The sequence below is a fragment of the Panulirus ornatus genome, chromosome 52, assembly GCF_036320965.1.
Source record: "Panulirus ornatus isolate Po-2019 chromosome 52, ASM3632096v1, whole genome shotgun sequence".
NCBI classification, from domain to species: domain Eukaryota; kingdom Metazoa; phylum Arthropoda; class Malacostraca; order Decapoda; family Palinuridae; genus Panulirus; species Panulirus ornatus.
In genome coordinates this window covers 1655923-1683216 of record NC_092275.1, presented here as the reverse complement: position 1 = coordinate 1683216, position 27294 = coordinate 1655923, and the positions used below count along the sequence as shown (strand labels likewise).

The window sequence follows — 27294 nt, the reverse complement described above, 5'->3', positions numbered from 1 at the left end:
TGTGTGATGTCTCCATGGTTGTTTAATTTGTTTATGGATGGGGTTGTTAGGGAGGTGAATGCAAAGAGTTTTGGAAAGAGGGGCAAGTATGAAGTCTGTTGTGGATGAGAGAGCTTGGGAAGTGAGTCAGTTGTTGTTCGCTGATGATACAGCGCTGGTGGCTGATTCATGTGAGAAACTGCAGAAGCTGGTGACTGAGTTTGGTAAAGTGTGTGAAAGAAGAAAGTTAAGAGTAAATGTGAATAAGAGCAAGGTTATTAGGTACAGTAGGGTTGAGGGTCAAGTCAATTGGGAGGTGAGTTTGAATGGAGAAAAACTGGAGGAAGTAAAGTGTTTTAGATATCTGGGAGTGGATCTGGTAGCGGATGGAACCATGGAAGCGGAAGTGGATCATAGGGTGGGGGAGGGGGCGAAAATTCTGGGAGCCTTGAAGAATGTGTGGAAGTCGAGAACATTATCTCGGAAAGCAAAAATGGGTATGTTTGAAGGAATAGTGGTTCCAACAATGTTGTATGGTTGCGAGGCGTGGGCTATGGATAGAGTTGTGCGCAGGAGGATGGATGTGCTGGAAATGAGATGTTTGAGGACAATGTGTGGTGTGAGGTGGTTTGATCGAGTAAGTAACGTAAGGGTAAGAGAGATGTGTTGAAATAAAAAGAGCGTGGTTGAGAGAGCAGAAGAGGGTGTTTTGAAATGGTTCGGGCACATGGAGAGAATGAGTGAGGAAAGATTGACCAAGAGAATATATGTGTCGGAGGTGGAGGGAACGAGGAGAAGAGGGAGACCAAATTGGAGGTGGAAAGATGGAGTGAAAAAGATTCTGTGTGATCGGGGCCTGAACATGCAGGAGGGTGAAAGGAGGGCAAGGAGTAGAGTGAATTGGATCGATGTGGTATACCGGGGTTGACGTGCTGTCAGTGGATTGAATCAGGGCATGTGAAGCGTCTGGGGTAAACCATGGAAAGCTGTGTAGGTATGTATATTTGCGTGTGTGGACGTATGTATATACATGTGTATGGGGGTGGGTTGGGCCATTTCTTTCGTCTGTTTCCTTGCGCTACCTCGCAAACGCGGGAGACAGCGGAAAAAAAAATATATATATACATATATATATATATATATATATATATATATATATATATATATATATATATATATATATATATATATTATCCCTGGGGACAGGGGATTAAGAATACATCCCACGTATTCCCTGCGTGTCGTAGAGGGCGACTAAAAGGGGAGGGAGCGGGGGGCTGGAAATCCTCCCCTTTCTCGTTTTTTTTTTTTTTTTTTTTTTTTTTTTTTCCAAAAGAAGGAACAGAGGGGGCAAGGTGAGGATATTCCAAAACAGGCCCAGTCCTCTGTTCTTAACGCTACCTCGCTAACGCGGGAAATGGCGAATAGTATGAAAAAAAAAAAAAAAAAAAAATATATATATATATATATATATATATATATATATATATATATATATATATATATATATATATATATATATATATATATATATATATATATATATATTCCTATGTGTCCACGTTGAAAATGAAACACGAAAAGTTTCCAAGTGCACTTTCGTGTAATAATCACATCATCAGGGGAGACACAAGAGAGAAATGTAACATTCAGTTGATATACATCGAAGAGACGAAGCGAAGACGCCATTTGGTAAACAAGTGATTGTCCAAAACATATAATGAGCGTTCATAAACTTATCATTTTACAAATCCTATCAACAATAAAGTTATCTAATTTCTACGGACCATCACTAATATTAAGATTATAATTCTTTGTGTATTTGATAATAGAAGATTCATTGATATTTCTCTTGGTAATAGAGTTAGAGTTAACAACTGAGATGGCGTTACTCCAGTCAATACAATGATCATAGTTTTTAACATGATTAAACAATGCATTTGATTCTTGTCCCGTTCTTATACTATATTTATGCTGCTTAAGTGTAGCAGAAAGATCCTTACCAGTCTGACCAACATAAAATTTATCACAGTTTCCACAAGGAACTTTATAGATGCAACCAAGAGATTTTTCTGGTGAATTCCTGATCAAGATATTCTTTATAGTATTATTGTTGCGAAAGGCAACATTTGCATTAAAGGATTTAAGCAACATGGGATGCAAAGTGAAATTATTATCAAAAGCGAGAACTAAAAGATTCTTGGTGTCAATGGGAGGTTTGGGCTCAAGTCTATAAAATGATTTCTTTGATAACTTAAGGGATTTATCAATGAAAGATCTAGGGCACTTTAACTTAGATCCAATAGAATATATCTTCTCAAACTCATCATCAATAAACTCTGGACTGCAAATACGTAATACCCTTAGGAACATAGATTGAAATGATGATGATTTAACTCTGTCATGTTGAGGTGAGTAATAATGGATATATGAGCATACATTGGTGGGTTTTCTGTATATGCTAAACTTGAACTTGTTTCCTTGTCCATGGATCATGCAATCTAAAATTGGTAACATACCATTATTTTCATTTTCTACAGATATGGCTAACACTGTTGTGATTTTAGACAAAAGTAACTATTTATCTAAAATGTATGATCTTCTAAATGATAACACAACATATTCTAGACTTAGTAAAAATCCCTTAGAAGCAGTTAATTCTCACTTGAATAAAGAAGTTGTTGTTGAATGGTAACATTTCTCTTATCAAAAATTTGTCATCTTTGTCCCCTTCATTGCCATATATGTATGGACTTATCAAAACACATAAACACAATTTTCCAGCAAGACCTATAGTGAGTTCAGTAGGCTCCATCACTTATAAATGATCAAAATGGTTAATTTCCTTATTAAGCCCTTTAGTGGGTAAGGTATCAAATTCTGATATCATGAACAATGTAGATTTAGTCAACAAGCTAAACAATATCAATATTAATTTTGATTTCAAACTAGTTAGCTTTGATGTTTCCTCACTTTTCACTAAAGTTCCAGTTGATGACCTTTTAGAATATTTATTTGATGTCTTGGATGATATTCATTTACCTGTTTCAAAGTCTAATTTCATTGAACTGATAAAATTGTGTATAAAAGACTGTGTATTTCAATTTAATGGAGATTATTATGCTCAAAAATTTGGTATGGCAATGGGTAACCCTCTTTCACCTGTATTAAGTAATCTTTACATGGAATTTTTTGAAACAAAATTACTAAAGGATATCTTACCTTCTAATGCAATTTGGTTTAGGTGTGTAGATGATGTTCTTTGTGTTTGGCCAACAAATGAAAATTTACAAATATTTCTCCCCTTACTTGACAATTTAGTACCTTCTATCAAATTTACTGTAGAAAATGAAAATAATGGTATGTTACCATTTTTAGATTGCATGATCCATAGACAAGGAAACAGGTTTAAGTTTAGCATATACAGAAAACCCACCAATGTATGCTCATATATCCATTATTATTCATCTCAACATGACAGAGTTAAATTATCATCATTTCAATCTATGTTCCTAAGGGCAATACGTATTTGCAGTCCAGAGTTTATTGATGATGAGTTTGAGAAGATATATTTTATTGGATCTAAGTTAAAGTACCCTAGATCTTTTATTGATAAATCCCTTAAGTTAGCAAAGAAATCATTTTATAGAGTTGAGCCCAAACCTCCTATTGACACCAAGAATCTTTTAGGTCTCCCTTTTAATAATAATTTCACTTTGCTTCCCATGTTGCTTAAATTCTTTAATGTAAATGTTGCCTTTAGCAACAATAATACTATAAAGAATATCTTAATCAGGAATTCACCAGAAAATTCTCTTGGTTGCATCTATAAAGTTCCTTGTGGAAACTGTGATAGATTTTATGTTGGTCAGACTGGTAAGGATCTTTCTGTTAGACTTAAGCAACATAAATATAGTATAAGAACGGGACAAGAATCAAATGCCTTGTTTAATCATGTTAAAAACTACGGTCATTGTATTGACTGGAGTAACGCCATCTCAGTTGTTAACTCTAACTCTATTACCAAGAGAAATATCATTGAATCTTCTGTTATTAAATACACAAAGAACTATAATCTTAATATTAGTGATGGTCTGTAGAAATTAGATAACTTTATTGTTGATAAGATTTGTAAAACGATAAGTTTATGAACGCTCGTTGTATGTTTTGGACAATCACATGTTTACCAAATGGCGTCCTAGCTTCGTCTCTTCGATGTATATCAACTGACTGTTATATTTGTCTCTTGTGTCTCCCCTGATGATGTGATTATTACACGAAAGTGCACTTGGGAACTTTTCGTGTTTCATTTTCCCTGTGGACTCATAGGAATATCTTGATCACGCGCAAAATTGTGATCCTTTCCAATATACACATATATATATATATATATATATATATATATATATATATATATATATATATATATATATATATATATATATATATATACTATCCCTGGGGATAGGGGAGAAAGAATACTTCCCACGTATTCCCTGCGTGTCGTAGAAGGCGACTAAAAGGGAAGGGAGCGGGGGGCTTGAAATCCTCCTCTCTTGTTTTTTTTTTGTTTTTCTCAAAGAAGGAACAGAGAAGGGGGCCAGATGAGGATATTCCCTCAAAGGTCCAGTCCTCTTTTTTTAACGCTACCTTGCTAACGCGGGAAATGGCGAATAGTATGAAAGAAAGAATATATATATATATATTTCATATATTTAATTGGCGCCTCCCGCGTTAGCGAGGAAGCGCAAGGAAACAGACGAAAGAATAGCACAACCCTCCCACATACACAAGTATATACATAAACGCTTACACATGCACTTATACATACCTAGTTATTTCAACGTGAACATACATATACATACACAGACATACTTGCTGCCTTCATCCACCCCGCCACACATGAAGAAGAGAGAGAGAGAGAGAGAGAGAGAGAGAGAGAGAGAGAGAGAGAGAGAGAGAGAGAGAGAAAAGTCTTACCCTTGATAGTTCATGCCTAGAGGAATTATGGGGCAGTTTTAGGCGCCAGTTTATGCACCATCAAGTCACATTGATTTCCATGCATGACAGAAATAACAAAACTAACAACAAGCCTGAAAGACACTCCCAGTATATTGCAAGATGTATACGGCGCGGAAATAAACTCTATAAGCTTAAGAAATCAAACAATGACCTAAATATACCAACGCAATATAACACAATCAGAAGACAAGTGAAAGTTCTAACCAAAAATGCCAAAAGAGAATACGAAGTGAGTATTGTAAGAGACGGTAATAGAGATCCTAAGATATTGAATAGATATATCACTAATAAGAAACATATAAGGAGTGGAATAGACCCTTGATAAGCGAGGATGAGGAACCCATTGTGGAACCAAAGAAACAACCTTGAACAAGTTTTTCAGGTCTGTTTTTATGCTAGAAAACAACGACACGAATTTTGACACAGTTAATTTACCGTCATAGTTAGAGAAGCACTAACAAGGATAGATAAGATGAAAAGTAATAAAAGCCCAGGTTTTAGACCATTTCTATCAAAAGCTATCAAACACGAATTTGCCTGACCCATATTTTCAATGAATCCCTGCAGGATGGAATAGTTCCACAGGCCTGGAGACTGCCAGACGTCACTCTATACATATAGAGAAGCAGCGAATTGCTTAGTAATTACCGTCCTAGCCTCATATCAGTTATATGTAAACTTCTACAGTCGATCATTACAGATAGAATCATAGCCTTCCTGGAACAACACATCCTGATTAATAATACAAAGCATTGTTTTAGAAGACATAAATCATACTTTCCAAACCTCCTTGAATTTTGTATGTTATTCAATACCACAAAAAAATCAAAAACAACAGAAATAGTACATATTTCTGGACTTCCAGAAAGCATTCGACGAGGTTTCGCACGTTAGGTTGATGCACAAGGTCTGGGCCTTGGGATTACACAGAATTGGATAGAAGGCTGGTAGCGTGACAAGAAGCAGAGTCGTAACGAACAGGAAATCATCACTGTGGTCACCCGTTACTAGTGGGGTTCTCCAGGGATCCGTACCTGGGCCTATTTTTTTCATTTATATCAACGATATTGACGAGGGCTAAATAACATAGTCTCCAAAACTGCAAATGACAAAAAAGATCAGCAGTGCCATACCAACTGAAGAAGACATGCTAAAATTACAAGAGGATCTAGATAAATCGTTGAATGGTCCAGCAGATGGCAAATGCCATTGAACGTCAATGAATGACCGCTGTTACAAGTAGGAAACCTAAACAGAAACTTTGATGATGAACTGATGGGCCATAAGATAAAGGACAATCCGAGTGTGAAAGATCTTGGGGTCACTGTCTCCAATATCTTTAAATTCTCCCAGCATTGCAATGAAGCTGCCAAGAAGGCAAATAAAATGTTAGAATTTGTAAACAAAAACTTGACGTGCAAAAACATGGATGTGATATTGCCACTATACCTAAGTCTAGTTACACTACACCTGGAATATGTAGTGCAGTTTTGGGACCCCACTTTAGTAGACATTCGTTAATTGGAAGCAGTGCAGCGGAGAGCAACTAAATTGACTCTCTCCTTGTGTAACAAACCTTATGAGGTTAGACTGCAAGAATTAATCTTGTTTCCCTTAGCAAGAGACGCCTCCGAGGCAAATCAATATAATGTTTCAAAATCTTAAAGGATTCAACATTGTCGATATTAAACAATCTTTTACAGCTGCGCCAGCAGTACAGACGAAAGGAAACGGATGAAAAGTTAGAGGTCGCTGAGTTAATCTGGGCTGTACGAGATATTTTTTTACCAACCATATTATTGATGCATGAGATAAGCTGCCAGAAATCCTTTTTTTTTTTCTGAGCAAGATCCTTAATATCTTCAAAATTATGCTTAATGATCACTTGTCACTCTCCGGTATTGAATGATTTATTTGATCCCTCATCATAACGCAGTTGTGTTTCATGCTTACCCCTCAACCATTGATCTCTCCCTGGCCAAGCTGTGGTAATATACCAACAATGATAATCCCATGTCACCTGCTTTGAGAGAGTAATTGAGTATCATTGTCTTGACAAGAAAAAGTGAAGGGATGGAAATCGTTGACGATGGGTTGCATGACATATTCATGTACATTCTACTTTATGACTTTCCTATAAAGATTTCCTTTAGGATTATAAGTCCTGCAAGTAATTTTTTCTACCTGTTTTCTGTCCAGTGTATGCAGGGGGATAGTGGAGGGTGGAGAGAGAGCCTTTGCTTTGCCAACCTTTTCTTCTACTGCTTACAAGGAGGCCTTTGTTTTCAATTAGTGTTAAGGCCAGACCACCTCGCTTGGACCTCTGTGTGTCTATGGAACACTCTCTCTCTCTCTCTCTCTCTCTCTCTCTCTCTCTCTCTCTCTCTCTCTCTCTCTCTCTCTCTCTCTCTCTCTCTCTCTCTCTCTCATCTGTTGCAACTAGTAAGACTTTTACTGATGTTTTCGATCATCAAAACTAAATTCTTAACGCACGCACGAGCTCGTCTCTTACTTCTAACCTTTTTCGATCGCGACACAGTTCTTCCTTCCTTAGGATTTTCAGGTCTCTCTATGCTCTATCAACTCTCCCCTGACCCTCTTTCGCCAACAACCGCTTTAAACACCAACTACGGAGCTTCATGAAGACTCAGTGGATTTATATTGGAGATTACTTTTTCGACTTTCCTTGGAATGACTATTGCTTCTCCTGTCGCAGCACTTTTCTTGTGAAGGACTCATAACGGAAGACAACTGCATGTATGGACACACGTAACCTTTTTCCATTAGATCTTCCTCCTTCAGGTACGTAAATTGCTCTTGTTTCATTCCACTGGACCCATCCACGCCTGGAAAGCTTCCCCCTCATCTGACATACGGTCGGTCATTTCATCCGCCGATATTCTTATACATAAGAAGTGTTTTGAAGATTTTTATTCTTTCATCAACGAGACTTTCTAGTTCCTAGCCAAAAATATTAATTCAACGCAAGTGAATCTACCCAATATACTTCTTTTTCTTCAGTAACTGAGTAGCAATCTGTCCTTCTGATAAACCCATACACACCATCTCTCTCTCATCCACTTTTATTGTTTTACACAGTATGAGCAATTTTTTTCCTTCTACAGACGAGTGAGCATAAGGGCCAAATTGTGTTCAACCTTGTATTCAAAAGGACTGCGCTCCTAGGTTTAAGCCAATGCTTGCTGGACAGTCCTCCTCTTCCTCAAGTTTAGCACTTTTCGTTCCTTTTGAAAAATGCGCTGTTGGCAGTCCCTCCCCAGGAGGGTCGACCACTCTCATCATTCAGAGAATTAAGGCGAAGGTTTAAATTCCAGTATTTCAAAACCTTTCGATTTTTCTCACTTGTACATGTTCCTTGGAGGTAATGATAACATCACAATGACCCTATCTACCATAGTTGTTATCAAAGGATTTTTGATTTTGTAATCCCTGTACTAGACTATGTCTGAACGCTGATGAAAATGCCTTTGTGCTAACGAAACAGAATCTAAGACCCTTATCTGTCATCATTCAGGAGGTGGAGTTTGGTCTAGGACCCTTCACAATGACACCAGAGAGGCAGGCAGTGTGTGAATTCTCTGAGTCTGTACACAGTGACAACCAGGCGTTGATGATGGTTCGACCCGGCCTGGAGAGCGACATCGCTGGCTTCCTTAAGCCTTTCACAACAGAGGTATTTCAGCATTCATCACAAGTGATCGATTACGTAGGTCATCTTCTTCTCTCATCTTTCAATGATATAGATTTGTGTATTTTCTATGTCTATACAATCTGTGGTGGTTTACGATCACATCCAAACAACCCTTAACAGGTGTGGCTGCTGATCCTTCTGTGTACTGTTAGCATCAGCTGCGCCATGACCATCATAGTGTGGGCTGAGAGCAAGGTTTTCCACACACTCACGAGCAACATTATTACCAAGGTCTTCGACTGGGTTCTCCAGACTGTGACACAGGAAAGTAAGTCAGGGATAATGCAACAATGACGTGAAACAGAAATTGGCATCGGTTTAAAAATCACTAACGATTACAAGTGTCCTCTTAACGGACCGATACTGTAGGTTAGAGAGGCGCTCAATGTATTATTTACAGTTTCTACTACAAAAGGCCACTGGTTAAAAAGCATCGTTCTCTCTCTCTCTCTCTCTCTCTCTCTCTCTCTCTCTCTCTCTCTCTCTCTCTCTCTCTCTCTCTCTCTCTCATCACAACATCACAACTATATTCTTTTCATCTGAAACAGAAGATTAAGACATAGACGTTGGATCGTAGTCTCTCGTCATTTTCCTATCAAGTTCTGTTTTTTTTTTTCTTCTTTTATAAATACTTTCGCAACTTCACAGTTCATAGTTCATAGTCATGTTTGATATTCCCACTAGACTCCTTACATCATTCTTCATACAAGTCACTTTTTATGGGAGGTATGATTAGTATATATGTATATAAAGCTCATTCCAAAATTAACTTAAAAGTGATTTTGTGAAAGACTCCTACAGACAGTCAAGTACTTATGGCCTAAGGATCCAACACTATCAAATACGTTATAAGAATAATTTGATGTCGAAATTAAGTTTCTCTTTATTTATTAGTGTCTTCCCATGCGAGCTGGGGAACTCTTGTAGGTAACCTCGTTGCTTCTATGTATTAGTATTCTTGTAATTATAGAGCAAAGACCTCAGTGACACTTATGCTCATCCTTCAATACTATTCTCATTCATCTTGACTATACTTATTCGTCCTCGTAAGAGCCACCTAGCCTCGACTCACGTGACCCCACATGCATTTTCATATCCCAGAGCGCCATCTTCAGGGTCATGCCAACTGACCATTATCCTTCCCACAGGTTCTCACTGGCTGCCCCAGAAGGACGGAGGCTGCATCATAGTAATCACTTGGCTTCTGGCGTCCTTAGTGTTCATGTCCTCCTACAGTGGTATCCTTACGGCCATGCTCACCCTTCCTCGAGTCATCATCCCCATTGACTCTCTGGCCGATCTAGTTGAGCAGACCAAACTTCCATGGCGCCTGGAGGCTGGTACCATGACGCTAAAGTATCTTACGGTAATTATGAAGAGTTTTGAAGGCTGGCACAAGTACACACTGGAGGTGTGAGAAAGGTTTTATGTGCCCGTCCATCTCCACAAATTATCGCCTTATATACTTTTCATGCGTAAAGGGGCTATTTTTACAGTTACTATTTTCAAGTCTCAGTATCAGGTAGATATAAAAGCTTTTGTTTTTAATAAAGTCCAAGTGCAATATGACAATTTATGTGTCTTGCACTGAAACACTTGAGAGTACTCAATTCTTTCACGTACAGGATTCACAAGATCCCGTGCGGCAAAAAGTGATGCAAGGAATGTCTGGTTTTTTCGTAAGCTGCTGGGATTCAAGAGCAGCCATTGCCAATGGAGAATTTGCTGGTATATGCGACGAGATCTCCATCATGAAGGCAATGTCCTGGGATTTCAGGTGACATAGTACTTATCTATACATTCATAATCACCCAAAGACATCTACCTGCCACAGCTGTGGACCTAGCAGTGAATGGAACTATGGAAGTGGATGTGAGTCACAGGGTGGGTGAGGAGGTGAAGGTTCTAGGAGCGATGAAGAATGTGCGGAAGGAAAGAACATTATCTTGGAGAGCAAAAATGGGTATGTTTGAAGGAATAGTGGTTCCAACAATGTTATATGGTTGCGAGGCGTGGGCTATAGATAGAGTTGTGCGGAGGAGGGTGGATGTGCTGGAAATGAAATGTTTGAAGGCATTATGTAGTATGAGGTAGTTTGATCGAGTAAGTAATGAAGGGGTAAAAGAGATGTGTGGAAATAAAAAAGTGTAGTTGAGAGAGCAGAAGAGGGCGTGTTGAAATGGTTTGGATATACGGAGAGTATGAGTGAGGAAAGACTGACAAAGAGGATGTATGTGTCACCGGTGGAGGGAACAATGGGAAGCGGGAGAATAAATTGAAGGTGGAAGGATAGAGTGAAAAAGATTTTGAGCGATCGGGGCCTGAACATGCAGGAGGGTGAGAGGTGTGCAAGGAATAGAGTGAATTAGAATAATGTGGTATACCGACGTTGGCATGCTATCAATAGACTGAGCCAGGGTATGTAAACGTCTGAGGTAAACCATAGAAAGGTTTTTGTGGCCTGGATGTGGATTGGGAGCTCTGGTTTCGGTGCATTACACATGGCAGCTAGAGACTAGGTGTGAACGAATGTGGCCTTTTGGTCTGTTTTCCTGGCGCTACCTCGGTGAAGCAAAGGATAGTGATGCTGTTTCCTGTGGGGTAAGGTGGCCGGGAAAGGATGAAGGTAAGGAAGAGTGAATAGGTATGTACCTTCGTCTTGACACCCTGCCGCTTTCTCTTATCCCGCAGTCACTTGCACTCCCTCCTTGCAAGTATCGTCCAAACGCCACTCTATTCTCTTTCACTAACAACTTTACTTCTTTATCCAACACTCACTACCCTTTCTAATCTTCCCATCTCCCACCTTTCTCAAGCCAAATCCATCTCTTGCACATGTCATCATTGCCTCCCTAAATACATCCTATTCTTCCCCCAGTCCCCTCACGTCATTTGCTCTCACCTTTTGCCATTCTACACTCAATCTCTACACGTATGCTTCAAAAAAGTCTCCTTTCCAAGCGTACTTACTCTCAGCGCGGTCTTCTTTTACGAAAACCTCTGCAAATGTTCAGCTTCGCCTCCAAAAGACAGCCATCAGATATACATATATATATATATATATATATATATATATATATATATATATATATATATATATATATATATATATATATATATATACATATATAAATATATATATATGAATATATATATATGTATATATATATATACAAACGAATAAAGTGTATATGAACGCGCACCTTTGTAGAACATACAAAGCTCCATCAGCCAGGATCGAACCTGGGACCCCATGTGCAAGAGGCAGGCATGCTAACCGCTAGGCTAAGGGACTGTATAATAGGAAACAACTATTCGAAATACTAAGTACTCGAATACCCTTCGTCTCACTATGGTGAGCAACGGGGTTTATCGGTTGTTTCCAAACAGAACACATTGCCAGCTGATAGCGTTTTACCGAACCTGACTGTACAATATATATATATATATATATATATATATATATATATATATATATATATATATATATATATATATATATATATATATATATATATATATATATATATATATATATATATTATCCCTGGGGATAGGGGAGAAAGAATACTTCCCACGTATCCCCTGTGTGTCGTAGAAGGCGACTAAAAGGGGAGGGAGCGGGGGGCTGGAAATCCTCCCCTCTCGTTTTTTTTTTTTTATTTTCCAAAAGAAGGAACAGAAAACGAGGCCAGGTGAGGATATTCCCTCAGAGGCCCAGTCCTCTGTTCTTAATGCTACCTTGCTAGCGCGAGAAATGGCGAAAAGTATGAAAGAAAGAAAGAGAGAAAAGGAATATATATATATATATGTATATATATGTATATATATATATATATATATATATATATATATATATATATATATATATATATATATATATATATATATATATATATTTCCCTGGGGATAGGGGATGAAGAATACTTCCCACGTATTCCCTGCGTGTCGCAGAAGGCGACTAAAAGGGGAGGGAGCATGAGGCTGAAATCCTCCTCTCTCATTTTTTTTTTTTTTTTTTTTTTTTTCCAAAAGAAGGAACAGAGGGGGGCCAGGTGAGGATATTCCACAAAGGCCCAGTCCTCTGTTCTTAACGCTACCTCGCTAATGCGGGAAATGGCGGATAGTTTAAAAGAAAAAAGAAAAAGATATATATATATATATATATATATATATATATATATATATATATATATATATATATATATATATATATATATATATATATATATATATATATATATTAAAAAAGGGGGTGACTGTATTATTGACTGGTTGGTAAGGTTATTTAATGTATGTATGACTCATGATGAGGTGCCAGAGGATTGGCTGAATGCGTGCATAGTGCCATTGTACAAAGGCAAAGGGGATAAGAGTGAGTGCTTAAATTTCAGAGGTATAAGTTTGTTGAGTATTCCTGGTAAATTATATGGGAGGGTATTGATTGAGAGGGTGAAGGCATGTACAGAGCATCAGACTGGGGAAGAGCAGTGTGGTTTCAGAAGTGGTAGAGGATGTGTGGATCAGGTGTTTGCTTTGAAGAATGTATGTGAGAAATACTTAGAAAAGCAAATGGATTTGTATGTAGCATTTATGGATCTGGAGAAGGCATATGATAGAGTTGATAGAGATGCTCTGTGGAAGGTATTAAGAATATATGGTGTGGGAGGCAAGTTGTTAGAAGCAGTGAAAAGTTTTTATCGAGGATGTAAGGCATGTGTACGTGTAGGAAGAGAGGAAAGTGATTGGTTCTCAGTGAATGTAGGTTTGCGGCAGGGGTGCGTGATGTCTCCATGGTTGTTTAATTTGTTTATGGATGGGGTTGTTAGGGAGGTGAATGCAAGAGTTTTGGAAAGAGGGGCAAGTATGAAGTCTGTTGTGGATGAGAGAGCTTGGGAAGTGAGTCAGTTGTTGTTCGCTGATGATACAGCGCTGGTGGCTGATTCATGTGAGAAACTGCAGAAGCTGGTGAGTGAGTGTGTGAAAGAAGAAAGTTAAGAGTAAATGTGAATAATAGCAAGGTTATTAGGTACAGTAGGGTTGAGGGTCACGTCAATTGGGAGGTAAGTTTGAATGGAGAAAAACTGGAGGAAGTAAAGTGTCTTAGATATCTGGGAGTGGATCTAGCAGCGGATGGAACCATGGAAGCGGAAGTGAATCATAGGGTGGGGGAGGGGACGAAAATCCTGGGTGACTTGAAAAATGTGTAGAAGTCGAGAACATTATCTCGGAAAGCAAAAATGGGTATGTTTGAAGGAATAGTGGTTCCAACAATGTTGTATGGTTGCGAAACGTGGGCTATGGATAGAGTTGTGCGCAGGAGGGTGGATGTGCTGGAAATGAGATGTATGAGGTCAATGTGTGGTGTGAGGTGGTTTGATCGAGTAAGTAACGTAAGGGTAAGAGAGATGTGTTGAAATAAAAAGAGCGTGGTTGAGAGAGCAGAAGAGGGTGTTTTGAAATGGTTTGGGTACATGGAGAGAATGAGTGAGAAAAGATTGACCAAGAGGATATATGTGTCGGAGGTGGAGGGAACGAGGAGAAGTGGGAGACCAAATTGGAGGTGGAAAGACGGAGTAAAAAAGATTTGGTGTGATCGGGGCCTGAACATGCAGGATGGTGAAAGAAGGGCAAGGAATAGAGTGAATTGGATCGATGTGGTATACCGGGGTTACGTGCTGTCAGTGGATTGAATCAGAACATGTGAAGCGTCTGGGGTAAACCATGGAAAGCTGTGTAGGTATGTATATTTGCGTGTGTGGACGTGTATGTATATACATGTGTATGGGGGTGGGTTGGGCCATTTCTTTCGTCTGTTTAATTGAGCTACCTCGCAAACGCGGGAGACAGCGACAAAATAAAAGAAAATAAAAAAAAAAAAAAAAATATATATATATATATATATATATATATATATATATATATATATATATATATATATATATATATATATATTTATCTATATGTTTATTTATATATATACATACATATATATATATATATATATATATATATATATATATATATATATATATATATATATATTATCTGTTTTTTATTATGCTTTGTCGCTGTCTCCCGCGTTAGCGAGGTAGCGCAAGGAAACAGACGAAAGAATGGCCCAACCCGCTCAAATACACATGTATATACATACACGTCAACACACGCAAATATACATACCTATACATCTCAATGTATACATATATATACACACACAGACATATACATATATACACATGTACATAATTCATACTGTCTGCCTTTATTTGTTCCCATCGCCACCCCGCCACACATGGAATAACAACCCCCTCCCCCCTCATATGTGCTAGGTAGCGCTAGGAAAAGACACCAAAGGCCCCATTCGTTCACACTCAGTCTCTAGTTGTCATACGATAATACACCGAAACCAGAGCTACCTTTCCACATCCAGGCCCCACACAACTTTCCATGGTTTACCCCAGACGCTTCACATGCCCTGGTTCAATCCACTGACAGCACGTCGACCCCGGTATACCACATCGTTCCAATTCACTCTACTCCTTGCACGCCTTTCATCCTCCTGCATGTTCAGGCCCCGATCATACAAAATCTTTTTCACTCCATTTTTCCATCTAAAATCTGGTCTCCAACTTCTCCTCGTTCCCTCCACCTCCGACACATATATCCTCTTTGTCAATCTTTCCTTACCCATTCTCTCCATGTGACCAAACCATTTCAAAACATCCTCTTCTGCTCTCTCAACCACGCTCTTTTTATTTCCACACATCTCTCTTACCCTTACATTACTTAATCGATCAAATCACCTCACACCACATATTGTCCTCAAACATCTCATTTCCAGCACATCCACCCTCCTGCGCACAACTCTATCCATAGCCCACGCCTCGCAACCATACAACATTGTTGGAACCACTATTCCTTCAAACATACCCATTTTTGCTTTCCGATATAATGTTCTCGACTTCCAAACATTCTTCAAGGTTCCCAAAATTTTCGCCCCCTCCCCCATCCTATGATTCACTTCCGCTTCCATGGTTCCATCCGCTGCCAGATCCACTCCCAGATATCTAAAACACTTTACTTCCTCCAGTTTTTCTCCATTCAAACTTACCTCCCAATTGACTTGACCCTCAACCCTACTGTACCTATTAACCTTGCTCTTATTCACATTTACTCTTAACTTTCTTCTTCCACACACTTTACCAAACTCAGTCACCAGCTTCTGCAGTTTCTTACATGAATCAGCCACCAGCGATGTATCATCAGCGAACAACAATTGAGTCACTTCCCAAGATCTCTCATCCACAACAGACTGCATACTTGCCCCTCTTTCCAAAACTCTTGCATTCACCTCCCTATCAACCCCATCCATAAACAAATTAAACAACCATGGAGACATCACACAACCCTGCCGCAAACCTACATTCACTGAGAACCAATCGCTTTCCTCTCTTCCTACACGTACACATGCCTTACATCCTCGATAAAAACTTCTCACTGCTTCTAACAACTTGCCTTCCACACCATATATTCTTAAAACCTTCCACAGAACATCTCTATCAACTCTATCATATGCCTTCTCTAGATCCATAAATGCTACATACATATCCATTTGTTTTTCTAAGTATTTCTCACATACATTCTTCAAAGCAAACACCTGATCCACAAATCCTCTACTACTTCTGAAACCACACTGCTCTTCCCCAATCTGATGCTCTGTACATGCCTTCACCCTCTCAATCAATTCCCTCCCATATAATTTACCAGGAATACTCAACAAACTTATACCTCTGTAATTTGAGCACTCACTCTTATCCCCTTTGCCTTTGTACAATGGCACTATGCAAGCATTCCGCCAATCCTCAGGCACCTCACCATTAATCATACATACATTAAATAACCTTACCAACCAGTCAACAATACAGTCACCCCCTTTTTTAATAAATTCCACTGCAATACCATCCAAACCTGCTGCCTTGCCGGCTTTCATCTTCCGTAAAGCTTTTACTACCTCTTCTCTATTTACCAAATCATTTTCCCTAACCCTCTCACTTTGCACACCACCTCGACCAAAACAAACTATATCTGCCACTCTATCATCAAACACATTCAACAAACCTTCAAAATCCTCACTCCATCTCCTTCTCACATCACCACTACTTGTTATCACCTCCCCATTAGTCCCCTTCACTGAAGTTCCCATTTGCTCCCTTGTCTAACGCACTTTATCTACCTCCTTCAAAAACATCTTTTTATTCTCCCTGAAATTTAATGATACCCTCTCACCCCAACTCTCATTTGCCCTCTTTTTCACCTCTTGTACCTTTCTCTTGAACTCCTGCCTCTTTCTTTTATACCTCTCCCACTCATTTGCATCTTTTCCCTACAAAAATCGTCCAAATGTCTCTCTCTTCTCTTTCACTAATAATCTTACTTCATCATCCCACCACTCACTACCTTTTCTCATCAACCCACCTCCCACGCTTCTCATGCCACAAGCATCTTTTGCGCAAACCATTACTGCTTCCCTAAATACATCCCATTCCTCCCCCACTCCCCTTACCTACTTTGTTCTCACCTTTTTCCATTCTGTACTCAGCCTCTCCTGAGACTGAGTACAGAATGGAATATATATATATATATATATATATATATATATATATATATATATATATATATATATATATATATATATATATATATTTTTTTTTTTTTTTTTTTTTTTTTTTTTTATAATTTGTCGCTGTCTCCCGCGTTTGCGAGGTAGCGCAAGGAAACAGACGAAAGAAATGGCCCAACCCCCCCCCCCCATACACATGTACATACACTCGTCCACACACGCAAATATACATACCTACACAGCTTTCCATGGTTTACCCCAGACGCTTCACATGCCCTGCTTCAATCCACTGACATCACGTCAACCCCTGTATACCACATGACTCCAATTCACTCTATTTCTTGCCCTCCTTTCACCCTCCTGCATGTTCAGGCCCCGATCACACAAAATCTTTTTCACTCCATCTTTCCACCTCCAATTTGGTCTCCCTCTTCTCCTCGTTCCCTCCACCTCCGACATATATATCCTCTTGGTCAATCTCTCCTCACTCATTCTCTCCATGTGCCCAAACCATTTCAAAACACCCTCTTCTGCTCTCCCAACCACGCTCTTTTTATTTCCACACATCTCTCTCACCCTTATGTTACCTACTCGATCAAACCACCTCACACCACACACTGTCCTCAAACATCTCATTTCCAGCACATCCATCCTCCTGCGCACATCCCTATCCATAGCCCACGCCTCGTAACCATACAACATTGTTGGAACCACTATTCCCTCAAACATACCCACCTTTGCTCTCCGAGATAATGTTCTCGACTTCCACACATTTTTCAAGGCTCCCAAAATTTTCGCCCCCTCCCCCACCCTATGATCCACCTCCGCTTCCATGGTTCCATCCGCTGACAGATCCACTCCCAGATATCTAAAACACTTCACTTCCTCCAGCCTTCCTCCATTCAAACTCACCTCCCAATTGACTTGACCCTCACCCCTACTGTACCTAATAACCTTGCTCTTATTCACATTTACTCTCAACTTTCTTCTTCCACACACTTTACCAAACTCAGTCACCAGCTTCTGCAGTTTCTCACATGAATCAGCCACCAGCGCTGTATCATCAGCGAACAACAACTGACTCACTTCCCAAGCTCTCTCATCCCCAACAGACTTCATACTTGCCCCTCTTTCCAGGACTCTTGCATTTACCTCCCTTACAACCCCATCCATAAACAAATTAAACAAACATGGAGACATCACACATCCCTGCCGCAAACCTACATTCACTGAGAACCAATCACTTTCCTCTCTTCCTACACGTACACATGCCTTACATCCTCGATAAAAACTTTTCACTGCTTCTAACAACTTTCCTCCCACACCATATATTCTTAATACCTTCCACAGAGCATCTCTATCAACTCTATCATATGCCTTCTCCAGATCCATAAATGCTACATACAAATCCATTTGCTTTTCTAAGTATTTCTCACATACATTCTTCAAAGCAAACACCTGATCCACACATCCTCTACCACTTCTGAAACCGCACTGCTCTTCCCCAATCTGATGCTCTGTACATGCCTTCACCCTCTCAATCAATACCCTCCCATATAATTTACCAGGAATACTCAACAAACTTATACCTCTGTAATTTGAGCACTCACTCTTATCCCCTTTGCCTTTGTACAATGGCACTATGCACGCATTCCGCCAATCCTCAGGCACCTCACCATGAGTCATACATACATTAAATAACCTTACCAACCAGTCAACAATACAGTCACCCCCTTTTTTAATAAATTCCACTGCAATACTATCCAAACCTGCTGCCTTGCCGGCTTTCATCTTCCGCAAAGCTTTTACTACCTCTTCTCTGTTTACCAAATCATTTTCCCTAACCCTCTCACTTTGCACACCACCTCGACCAAAACACCCTATATCTGCCACTCTGTCATCAGACACATTCAACAAACCTTCAAAATACTCATTCCATCTCCTTCTCACATCACCGCTACTTGTTATCACCTCCCCATTTACGCCCTTCACTGAAGTTCCCATTTGCTCCCTTGTCTTACGCACCCTATTTACCTCCTTCCAGAACATCTTTTTATTCTCCCTAAAATTTACTGATAGTCCTCTCACCCCAACTCTCATTTGCCCTTTTTTTCACCTCTTGCACCTTTCTCTTGACCTCCTGTCTCTTTCTTTTATACATCTCCCACTCAATTGCATTTTTTCCCTGCAAAAATCGTCCAAATGCCTCTCTCTTCTCTTTCACTAATACTCTTACTTCTTCATCCCACCACTCACTACCCTTTCTAAACAGCCCACCTCCCACTCTTCTCATGCCACAAGCATCTTTTGCGCAATCCATCACTGATTCCCTAAATACATCCCACTCCTCCCCCACTCCCCTTACTTCCATTGTTCTCACCTTTTTCCCTTCTGTACACAGTCTCTCCTGGTACTTCCCCACACAGGTCTCCTTCCCAAGCTCACTTACTCTCACCACCTTCTTCACCCCAACATTCACTCCTCTTTTCTGAAAACCCATACTAATCTTCACCTTAGCCTCCACAAGATAATGATCAGACATCCCTCCAGTAGCACCTCTCAGCACATTAACATCCAAAAGTCTCTCTTTCGCACGCCTGTCAATTAACACGTAATCCAATAACGCTCTCTGGCCATCTCTCCTACTTACATAAGTATACTTATGTATATCTCGCTTTTTAAACCAGGTATTCCCAATCATCAGTCCTTTTTCAGCACATAAATCTACAAGCTCTTCACCATTTCCATTTACAACACTGAACACCCCATGCATACCAATTATTCCCTCAACTGCCACATTACTCACCTTTGCATTCAAATCACCCATCACTATAACCCGGTCTCGTGCATCAAAACCGCTAACACACTCATTTAGCTGCTCCCAAAACACTTGCCTCTCATGAACTTTCTTCTCATGCCCAGGTGCATATGCACTAATAATCACCCACCTCTCTCCATCAACTTTCAGTTTTACCCATATTAATCGAGAATTTACTTTCTTACATTCTATCACATACTCCCACAACTCCTGTTTCAGGAGTATTGCTACTCCTTCCCTTGCTCTTGTCCTCTCACTAACCCCTGACTTCACTCCCCAGACATTTCCAAACCACTCTTCCCCTTTACCCCTGAGCTTCGTTTCACTCAGAGCCAAAACATCCAGGTTCCTTTCCTCAAACATACTACCTATCTCTCCTTTTTTCACATCTTGGTTACATCCACACACATTTAGGCATCCCACTCTGAGCCTTCGAGGAGGATGATCACTCCCCGCGTGACTCCTTCTTCTGTTTCCCATTTTAGAAAGTTAATACAAGGAGGGGAGGATTTCCGGCCCCCCGCTCCCGTCCCCTCTAGTCGCTTTCTACGACACGCGAGGAATACGTGGGAAGTATTCTTTCACCCCTATCCCCAGGGATAATATACATATATATATACATATACACACACACACACACACACACACGCACACACACACACACACACACACACACATATATATACATATGAAAAATGTAAGAAACAATTTAGAAAACAAACTTTTAGCTTGAAATGAATGAAAAAAAATGAATGTCACATAATGGTTCAACCTCTGGCTATGGAAAGGAAATGTACAATTTATTCACACAAACGTCAATAGCAGTTCTCATCAATTTCACCACTGTGTCAATAAGCTTCAATGTCTAAGCTACATTTTTCTCCAACTTCACTATTTTCTTGTCAAAAACACCATGCATGAAACTATCACTCCATTAACACAACTATAAACATTTACTTCCCCTTTAAAAGTTCTGGGGAAGTCTGTCTCGATACACTGCGGCGAGTCGACGCGACGCTGACACAATCACTGTCACAATATCACTTCTGCCTCCTCAAGTCAATCTCTCAGCAGTAGCCGAGTAACTCTCGTCGAGGGCGTCCCAGGGCCCCCACGGTGGCGGGCTGTCGGTTTGTCGTTGGGTTGCAGTAGTAGCCACTGACGCCTCCGACCCACTACGCCATTAGTAAATCCTGTACTGTGTTTCCTAAGCCAAGCTGATCATCAGGAAGTATTTGAAGAGCTAATCCATCAACAGTTATATCCTGTACTGCTGAAAATACATTGAGGGCCAGCAACATACATCCTATGCTCATTGTATTCTCTGGGTTTATATATATATATATATATATATATATATTTTTTTTTTTTATACTTTGTCGCTGTCTCCCGCGTTTGCGAGGTAGCGCAAGGAAACAGACGAAAGAAATGGCCCAACCCCCCCCATACACATGTATATACATACGTCCACACACGCAAATATACATACCTACACAGCTTTCCATGGTTTACCCCAGACGCTTCACATGCCTTGATTCAATCCACTGACAGCACGTCAACCCCGGTATACCACATCGCTCCAATTCACTCTATTCCTTGCCCTCGTTTCAATCTCCTGCATGTTCAGGCCCCGATCACACAAAATCTTATTCACTCCATCTTTCCACCTCCAATTTGGTCTCCCTCTTCTCCTTGTTCCCTCCACCTCCGACACATATATCCTCTTGGTCAATCTTTCCTCACTCATCCTCTCCATGTGCCCAAACCACTTCAAAACACCCTCTTCTGCTCTCCCAACCACGCTCTTTTTATTTCCACACATCTCTCTTACCCTTATGTTACTCACTCGATCAAACCACCTCACACCACACATTGTCCTCAAACATCTCATTTCCAGCACATCCACCCTCCTGCGCACAACTCTATCCATAGCCCACGCCTCGCAACCATACAACATTGTTGGATCCACTATTCCTTCAAACATACCCATTTTTGCTTTCCGATATAATGTTCTCGACTTCCAAACATTCTTCAAGGCTCCCAAAATTTTCGCCCCCTCCCCCACCCTATGATTCACTTCCGTTTCCATGGTTCCATCCGCTGCCAGATCCACTCCCAGATATCTAAAACACTTTACTTCCTCCAGTTTTTCTCCATTCAAACTTACCTCCCAATTGACTTGACCCTCAACCCTACTGTACCTATTAACCTTGCTCTTATTCACATTTACTCTTAACTTTCTTCTTCCACACACTTTACCAAACTCAGTCACCAGCTTCTGCAGTTTCTTACATGAATCAGCCACCAGCGATGTATCATCAGCGAACAACAATTGAGTCACTTCCCAAGATCTCTCATCCACAACAGACTGCATGCCTGCCCCTCTTTCCAAAACTCTTGCATTCACCTCCCTATCAACCCCATCCATAAACAAATTAAACAACCATGGAGACATCACACAACCCTGCCGCAAACCTACATTCACTGAGAACCAATCGGTTTCCTCTCTTCCTACACGTACACATGCCTTACATCCTCGATAAAAACTTCTCACTGCTTCTAACAACTTGCCTTCCACACCATATATTCTTAAAACCTTCCACAGAACATCTCTATCAACTCTATCATATGCCTTCTCTAGATCCATTAATGCTACATACATATCCATTTGTTTTTCTAAGTATTTCTCACATACATTCTTCAAAGCAAACACCTGATCCACACATCCTCTACCACTTCTGAAACCACACTGCTCTTCCCCAATCTGATGCTCTGTACATGCCTTCACCCTCTCAATCAATTCCCTCCCATATAATTTACCAGGAATACTCAACAAACTTATACCTCTGTAATTTGAGCACTCACTCTTATCCCCTTTGCCTTGGTACAATGGCACTATGCAAGCATTCCGCCAATCCTCAGGCACCTCACCATTAATCATACATACATTAAATAACCTTACCAACCAGTCAACAATACAGTCACCCCCTTTTTTAATAAATTCCACTGCAATACCATCCAAACCTGCTGCCTTGCCGGCTTTCATCTTCCGTAAAGCTTTTACTACCTCTTCTCTATTTACCAAATCATTTTCCCTAACCCTCTCACTTTGCACACCACCTCGACCAAAACACACTATATCTGCCACTCTATCATCAAACACATTCAACAAACCTTCAAAATACTCACTCCATCTCCTTCTCACATCACCACTACTTGTTATCACCTCCCCATTAGTCCCCTTCACTGAAGTTCCCATTTGCTCCCTTGTCTAACGCACTTTATCTACCTCCTTCAAAAACATCTTTTTATTCTCCCTGAAATTTAATGATACCCTCTCACCCCAACTCTCATTTGCCCTCTTTTTCACCTCTTGCACCTTTCTCTTGATCTCCTGCCTCTTTCTTTTATACCTCTCCCACTCATTTGCATCTTTTCCCTACAAAAATCGTCCAAATGTCTCTCTCTTCTCTTTCACTAATAATCATACTTCATCATCCCACCACTCACTACCTTTTCTCATCAACCCACCTCCCACGCTTCTCATGCCACAAGCATCTTTTGCGCAAACCATTACTGCTTCCCTAAATACATCCCATTCCTCCCCCACTCCCCTTACCTCCTTTGTTCTCACCTTTTTCCATTCTGTACTCAGCCTCTCCTGAGACTGAGTACAGAATGGAATATATATATATATATATATATATATATATATATATATATATATATATATATATATATATATATATATATATATATATATTTTTTTTTTTATACTTTGTCGCTGTCTCCCGCGTTTGCGAGGTAGCGCAAGGAAACAGACGAAAGAAATGGCCCAACCCCCCCATACACATGTATATACATACGTTTACACACGCAAATATACATACCTACACAGCTTTCCATGGTTTACCCCAGACGCTTCACATGCCTTGATTCAATCCACTGACAGCACGTCAACCCCGGTATACCACATCGCTCCAATTCACTCTATTCCTTGCTCTCCTTTCACTCTCCTGCATGTTCAGGCCCCGATCACACAAAATCTTATTCACTCCATCTTTCTACCTCCAATTTGGTCTCCCTCTTCTCCTTGTTCCCTCCACCTCCGACACATATATCCTCTTGGTCAATCTTTCCTCACTCATCCTCTCCATGTGCCCAAACCACTTCAAAACACCCTCTTCTGCTCTCTCAACCACGCTCTTTTTATTTCCACACATCTCTCTTACCCTTACGTTACTCACTCGATCAAACCACCTCACACCACACATTGTCCTCAAACATCTCATTTCCAGCACATCCACCCTCCTGCGCACAACTCTATCCATAGCCCACGCCTCGCAACCATACAACATTGTTGGAACCACTATTCCTTCAAACATACCCATTTTTGCTTTCCGAGATAATGTTCTCGACTTCCAAACATTCTTCAAGGCTCCCAAAATTTTCGCCCCCTCCCCCACCCTATGATTCACTTCCGTTTCCATGGTTCCATCCGCTGCCAGATCCACTCCCAGATATCTAAAACACTTTACTTCCTCCAGTTTTTCTCCATTCAAACTTACCTCCCAATTGACTTGACCCTCAACCCTACTGTACCTATTAACCTTGCTCTTATTCACATTTACTCTTAACTTTCTTCTTCCACACACTTTTCCAAACTCAGTCACCAGCTTCTGCAGTTTCTTACATGAATCAGCCACCAGCGATGTATCATCAGCGAACAACAATTGAGCCACTTCCCAAGATCTCTCATCCACAACAGACTGCATGCTTGCCCCTCTTTCCAAAACTCTTGCATTCACCTCCCTATCAACCCCATCCATAAACAAATTAAACAACCATGGAGACATCACACAACCCTGCCGCAAACCTACATTCACTGAGAACCAATCGCTTTCCTCTCTTCCTACACGTACACATGCCTTACATCCTCGATAAAAACTTCTCCCTGCTTCTAACAACTTGCCTTCCACACCATATATTCTTAAAACCTTCCACAGAACATCTCTATCAACTCTATCATATGCCTTCTCTAGATCCATAAATGCTACATACATATCCATTTGTTTTTCTAAGTATTTCTCACATACATTCTTCAAAGCAAACACCTGATCCACAAATCCTCTACCACTTCTGAAACCACACTGCTCTTCCCCAATCTGATGCTCTGTACATGCCTTCACCCTCTCAATCAATTCCCTCCCATATAATTTACCAGGAATACTCAACAAACTTATACCTCTGTAATTTGAGCACTCACTCTTATCCCCTTTGCCTTTGTACAATGGCACTATGCAAGCATTCCGCCAATCCTCAGGCACCTCACCATTAATCATACATACATTAAATAACCTTACCAACCAGTCAACAATACAGTCACCCCCTTTTTTAATAAATTCCACTGCAATACCATCCAAACCTGCTGCCTTGCCGGCTTTCATCTTCCGTAAAGCTTTTACTACCTCTTCTCTATTTACCAAATCATTTTCCCTAACCCTCTCACTTTGCACACTACCTCGACCAAAACACACTATATCTGCCACTCTATCATCAAACACATTCAACAAACCTTCAAAATCCTCACTCCATCTCCTTCTCACATCACCACTACTTGTTATCACCTCCCCATTAGTCCCCTTCACTGAAGTTCCCATTTGCTCCCTTGTCTAACGCACTTTATCTACCTCCTTCAAAAACATCTTTTTATTCTCCCTGAAATTTAATGATACCCTCTCACCCCAACTCTCATTTGCCCTCTTTTTCACCTCTTGCACCTTTCTCTTGATCTCCTGCCTCTTTCTTTTATACCTCTCCCACTCATTTGCATTTTTCCCTACAAAAATCGTCCAAATGTCTCTCTCTTCTCTTTCACTAATAATCTTACTTCATCATCCCACCACTCACTACCTTTTCTCATCAACCCACCTCCCACGCTTCTCATGCCACAAGCATCTTTTGCGCAAACCATTACTGCTTCCCTAAATACATCCCATTCCTCCCCCACTCCCCTTACCTCCTTTGTTCTCACCTTTTTCCATTCTGTACTCAGCCTCTCCTGAGACTGAGTACAGAATGGAATATATATATATATATATATATATATATATATATATATATATTTTTTTTTTTTTTTTTTTTTTTTTTTATACTTTGTCGCTGTCTCCCGCGTTTGCGAGGTAGCGCAAGGAAACAGACGAAAGAAATGGCCCAACCCCCCCCCCCCCATACACATGTACATACACACGTCCAGACACGCAAATATACATACCTACACAGCTTTCCATGGTTTACCCCAGACGCTTCACATGCCTTGCTTCAATCCACTGACAGCACGTCAACCCCTGTATACCACATGACTCCAAATTCACTCTATTTCTTGCCCTCCTTTCACCCTCCTGCATGTTCAGGCCCCGATCACACAAAATCTTTTTCACTCCATCTTTCCACCTCCAATTTGGTCTCCCTCTTCTCCTTGTTCCCTCCACCTCCGACACATATATCCTCTTGGTCAATCTTTCCTCACTCATCCTCTCCATGTGCCCAAACCACTTCAAAACACCCTCTTCTGCTCTCTCAACCACGCTCTTTTTATTTCCACACATCTCTCTTACCCTTACGTTACTCACTCGATCAAACCACCTCACACCACACATTGTCCTCAAACATCTCATTTCCAGCACATCCACCCTCCTGCGCACAACTCTATCCATAGCCCACGCCTCGCAACCATACAACATTGTTGGAACCACTATTCCTTCAAACATACCCATTTTTGCTTTCCGAGATAATGTTCTCGACTTCCACACATTCTTCAAGGCCCCCAGGATTTTCGCCCCCTCCCCCACCCTATGATCCACTTCCGCTTCCATGGTTCCATCCGCTGCCAGATCCACTCCCAGATATTTAAAACACTTCACTTCCTCCAGTTTTTCTCCATTCAAACTCACCTCCCAATTGACTTGACCCTCAACCCTACTGTACCTAATAACCTTGCTCTTATTCACATTTACTCTTAACTTTCTTCTTCCACACACTTTTCCAAACTCAGTCACCAGCTTCTGCAGTTTCTCACATGAATCAGCCACCACCGCTGTATCATCAGCGAACAACAACTGACTCACTTCCCAAGCTCTCTCA

At 40.4% G+C, this 27294-nt stretch overlaps 1 protein-coding gene across 1 annotated transcript in view; it reads left to right on the top strand.

Annotated features, from left to right (window-relative positions):
* Nucleotides 1-27294, top strand: part of LOC139764956 (glutamate receptor-like) — a 125342-nt gene that overhangs the window by 71956 nt on the left and 26092 nt on the right. The window contains exons 4-7 of the mRNA XM_071692013.1: nucleotides 8537-8695; nucleotides 8834-8981; nucleotides 9862-10079; nucleotides 10339-10490. Of these exons, the coding sequence (XP_071548114.1) occupies nucleotides 8537-8695; nucleotides 8834-8981; nucleotides 9862-10079; nucleotides 10339-10490 (677 nt within the window). The remainder of the gene's footprint in view (nucleotides 1-8536; nucleotides 8696-8833; nucleotides 8982-9861; nucleotides 10080-10338; nucleotides 10491-27294) is intronic.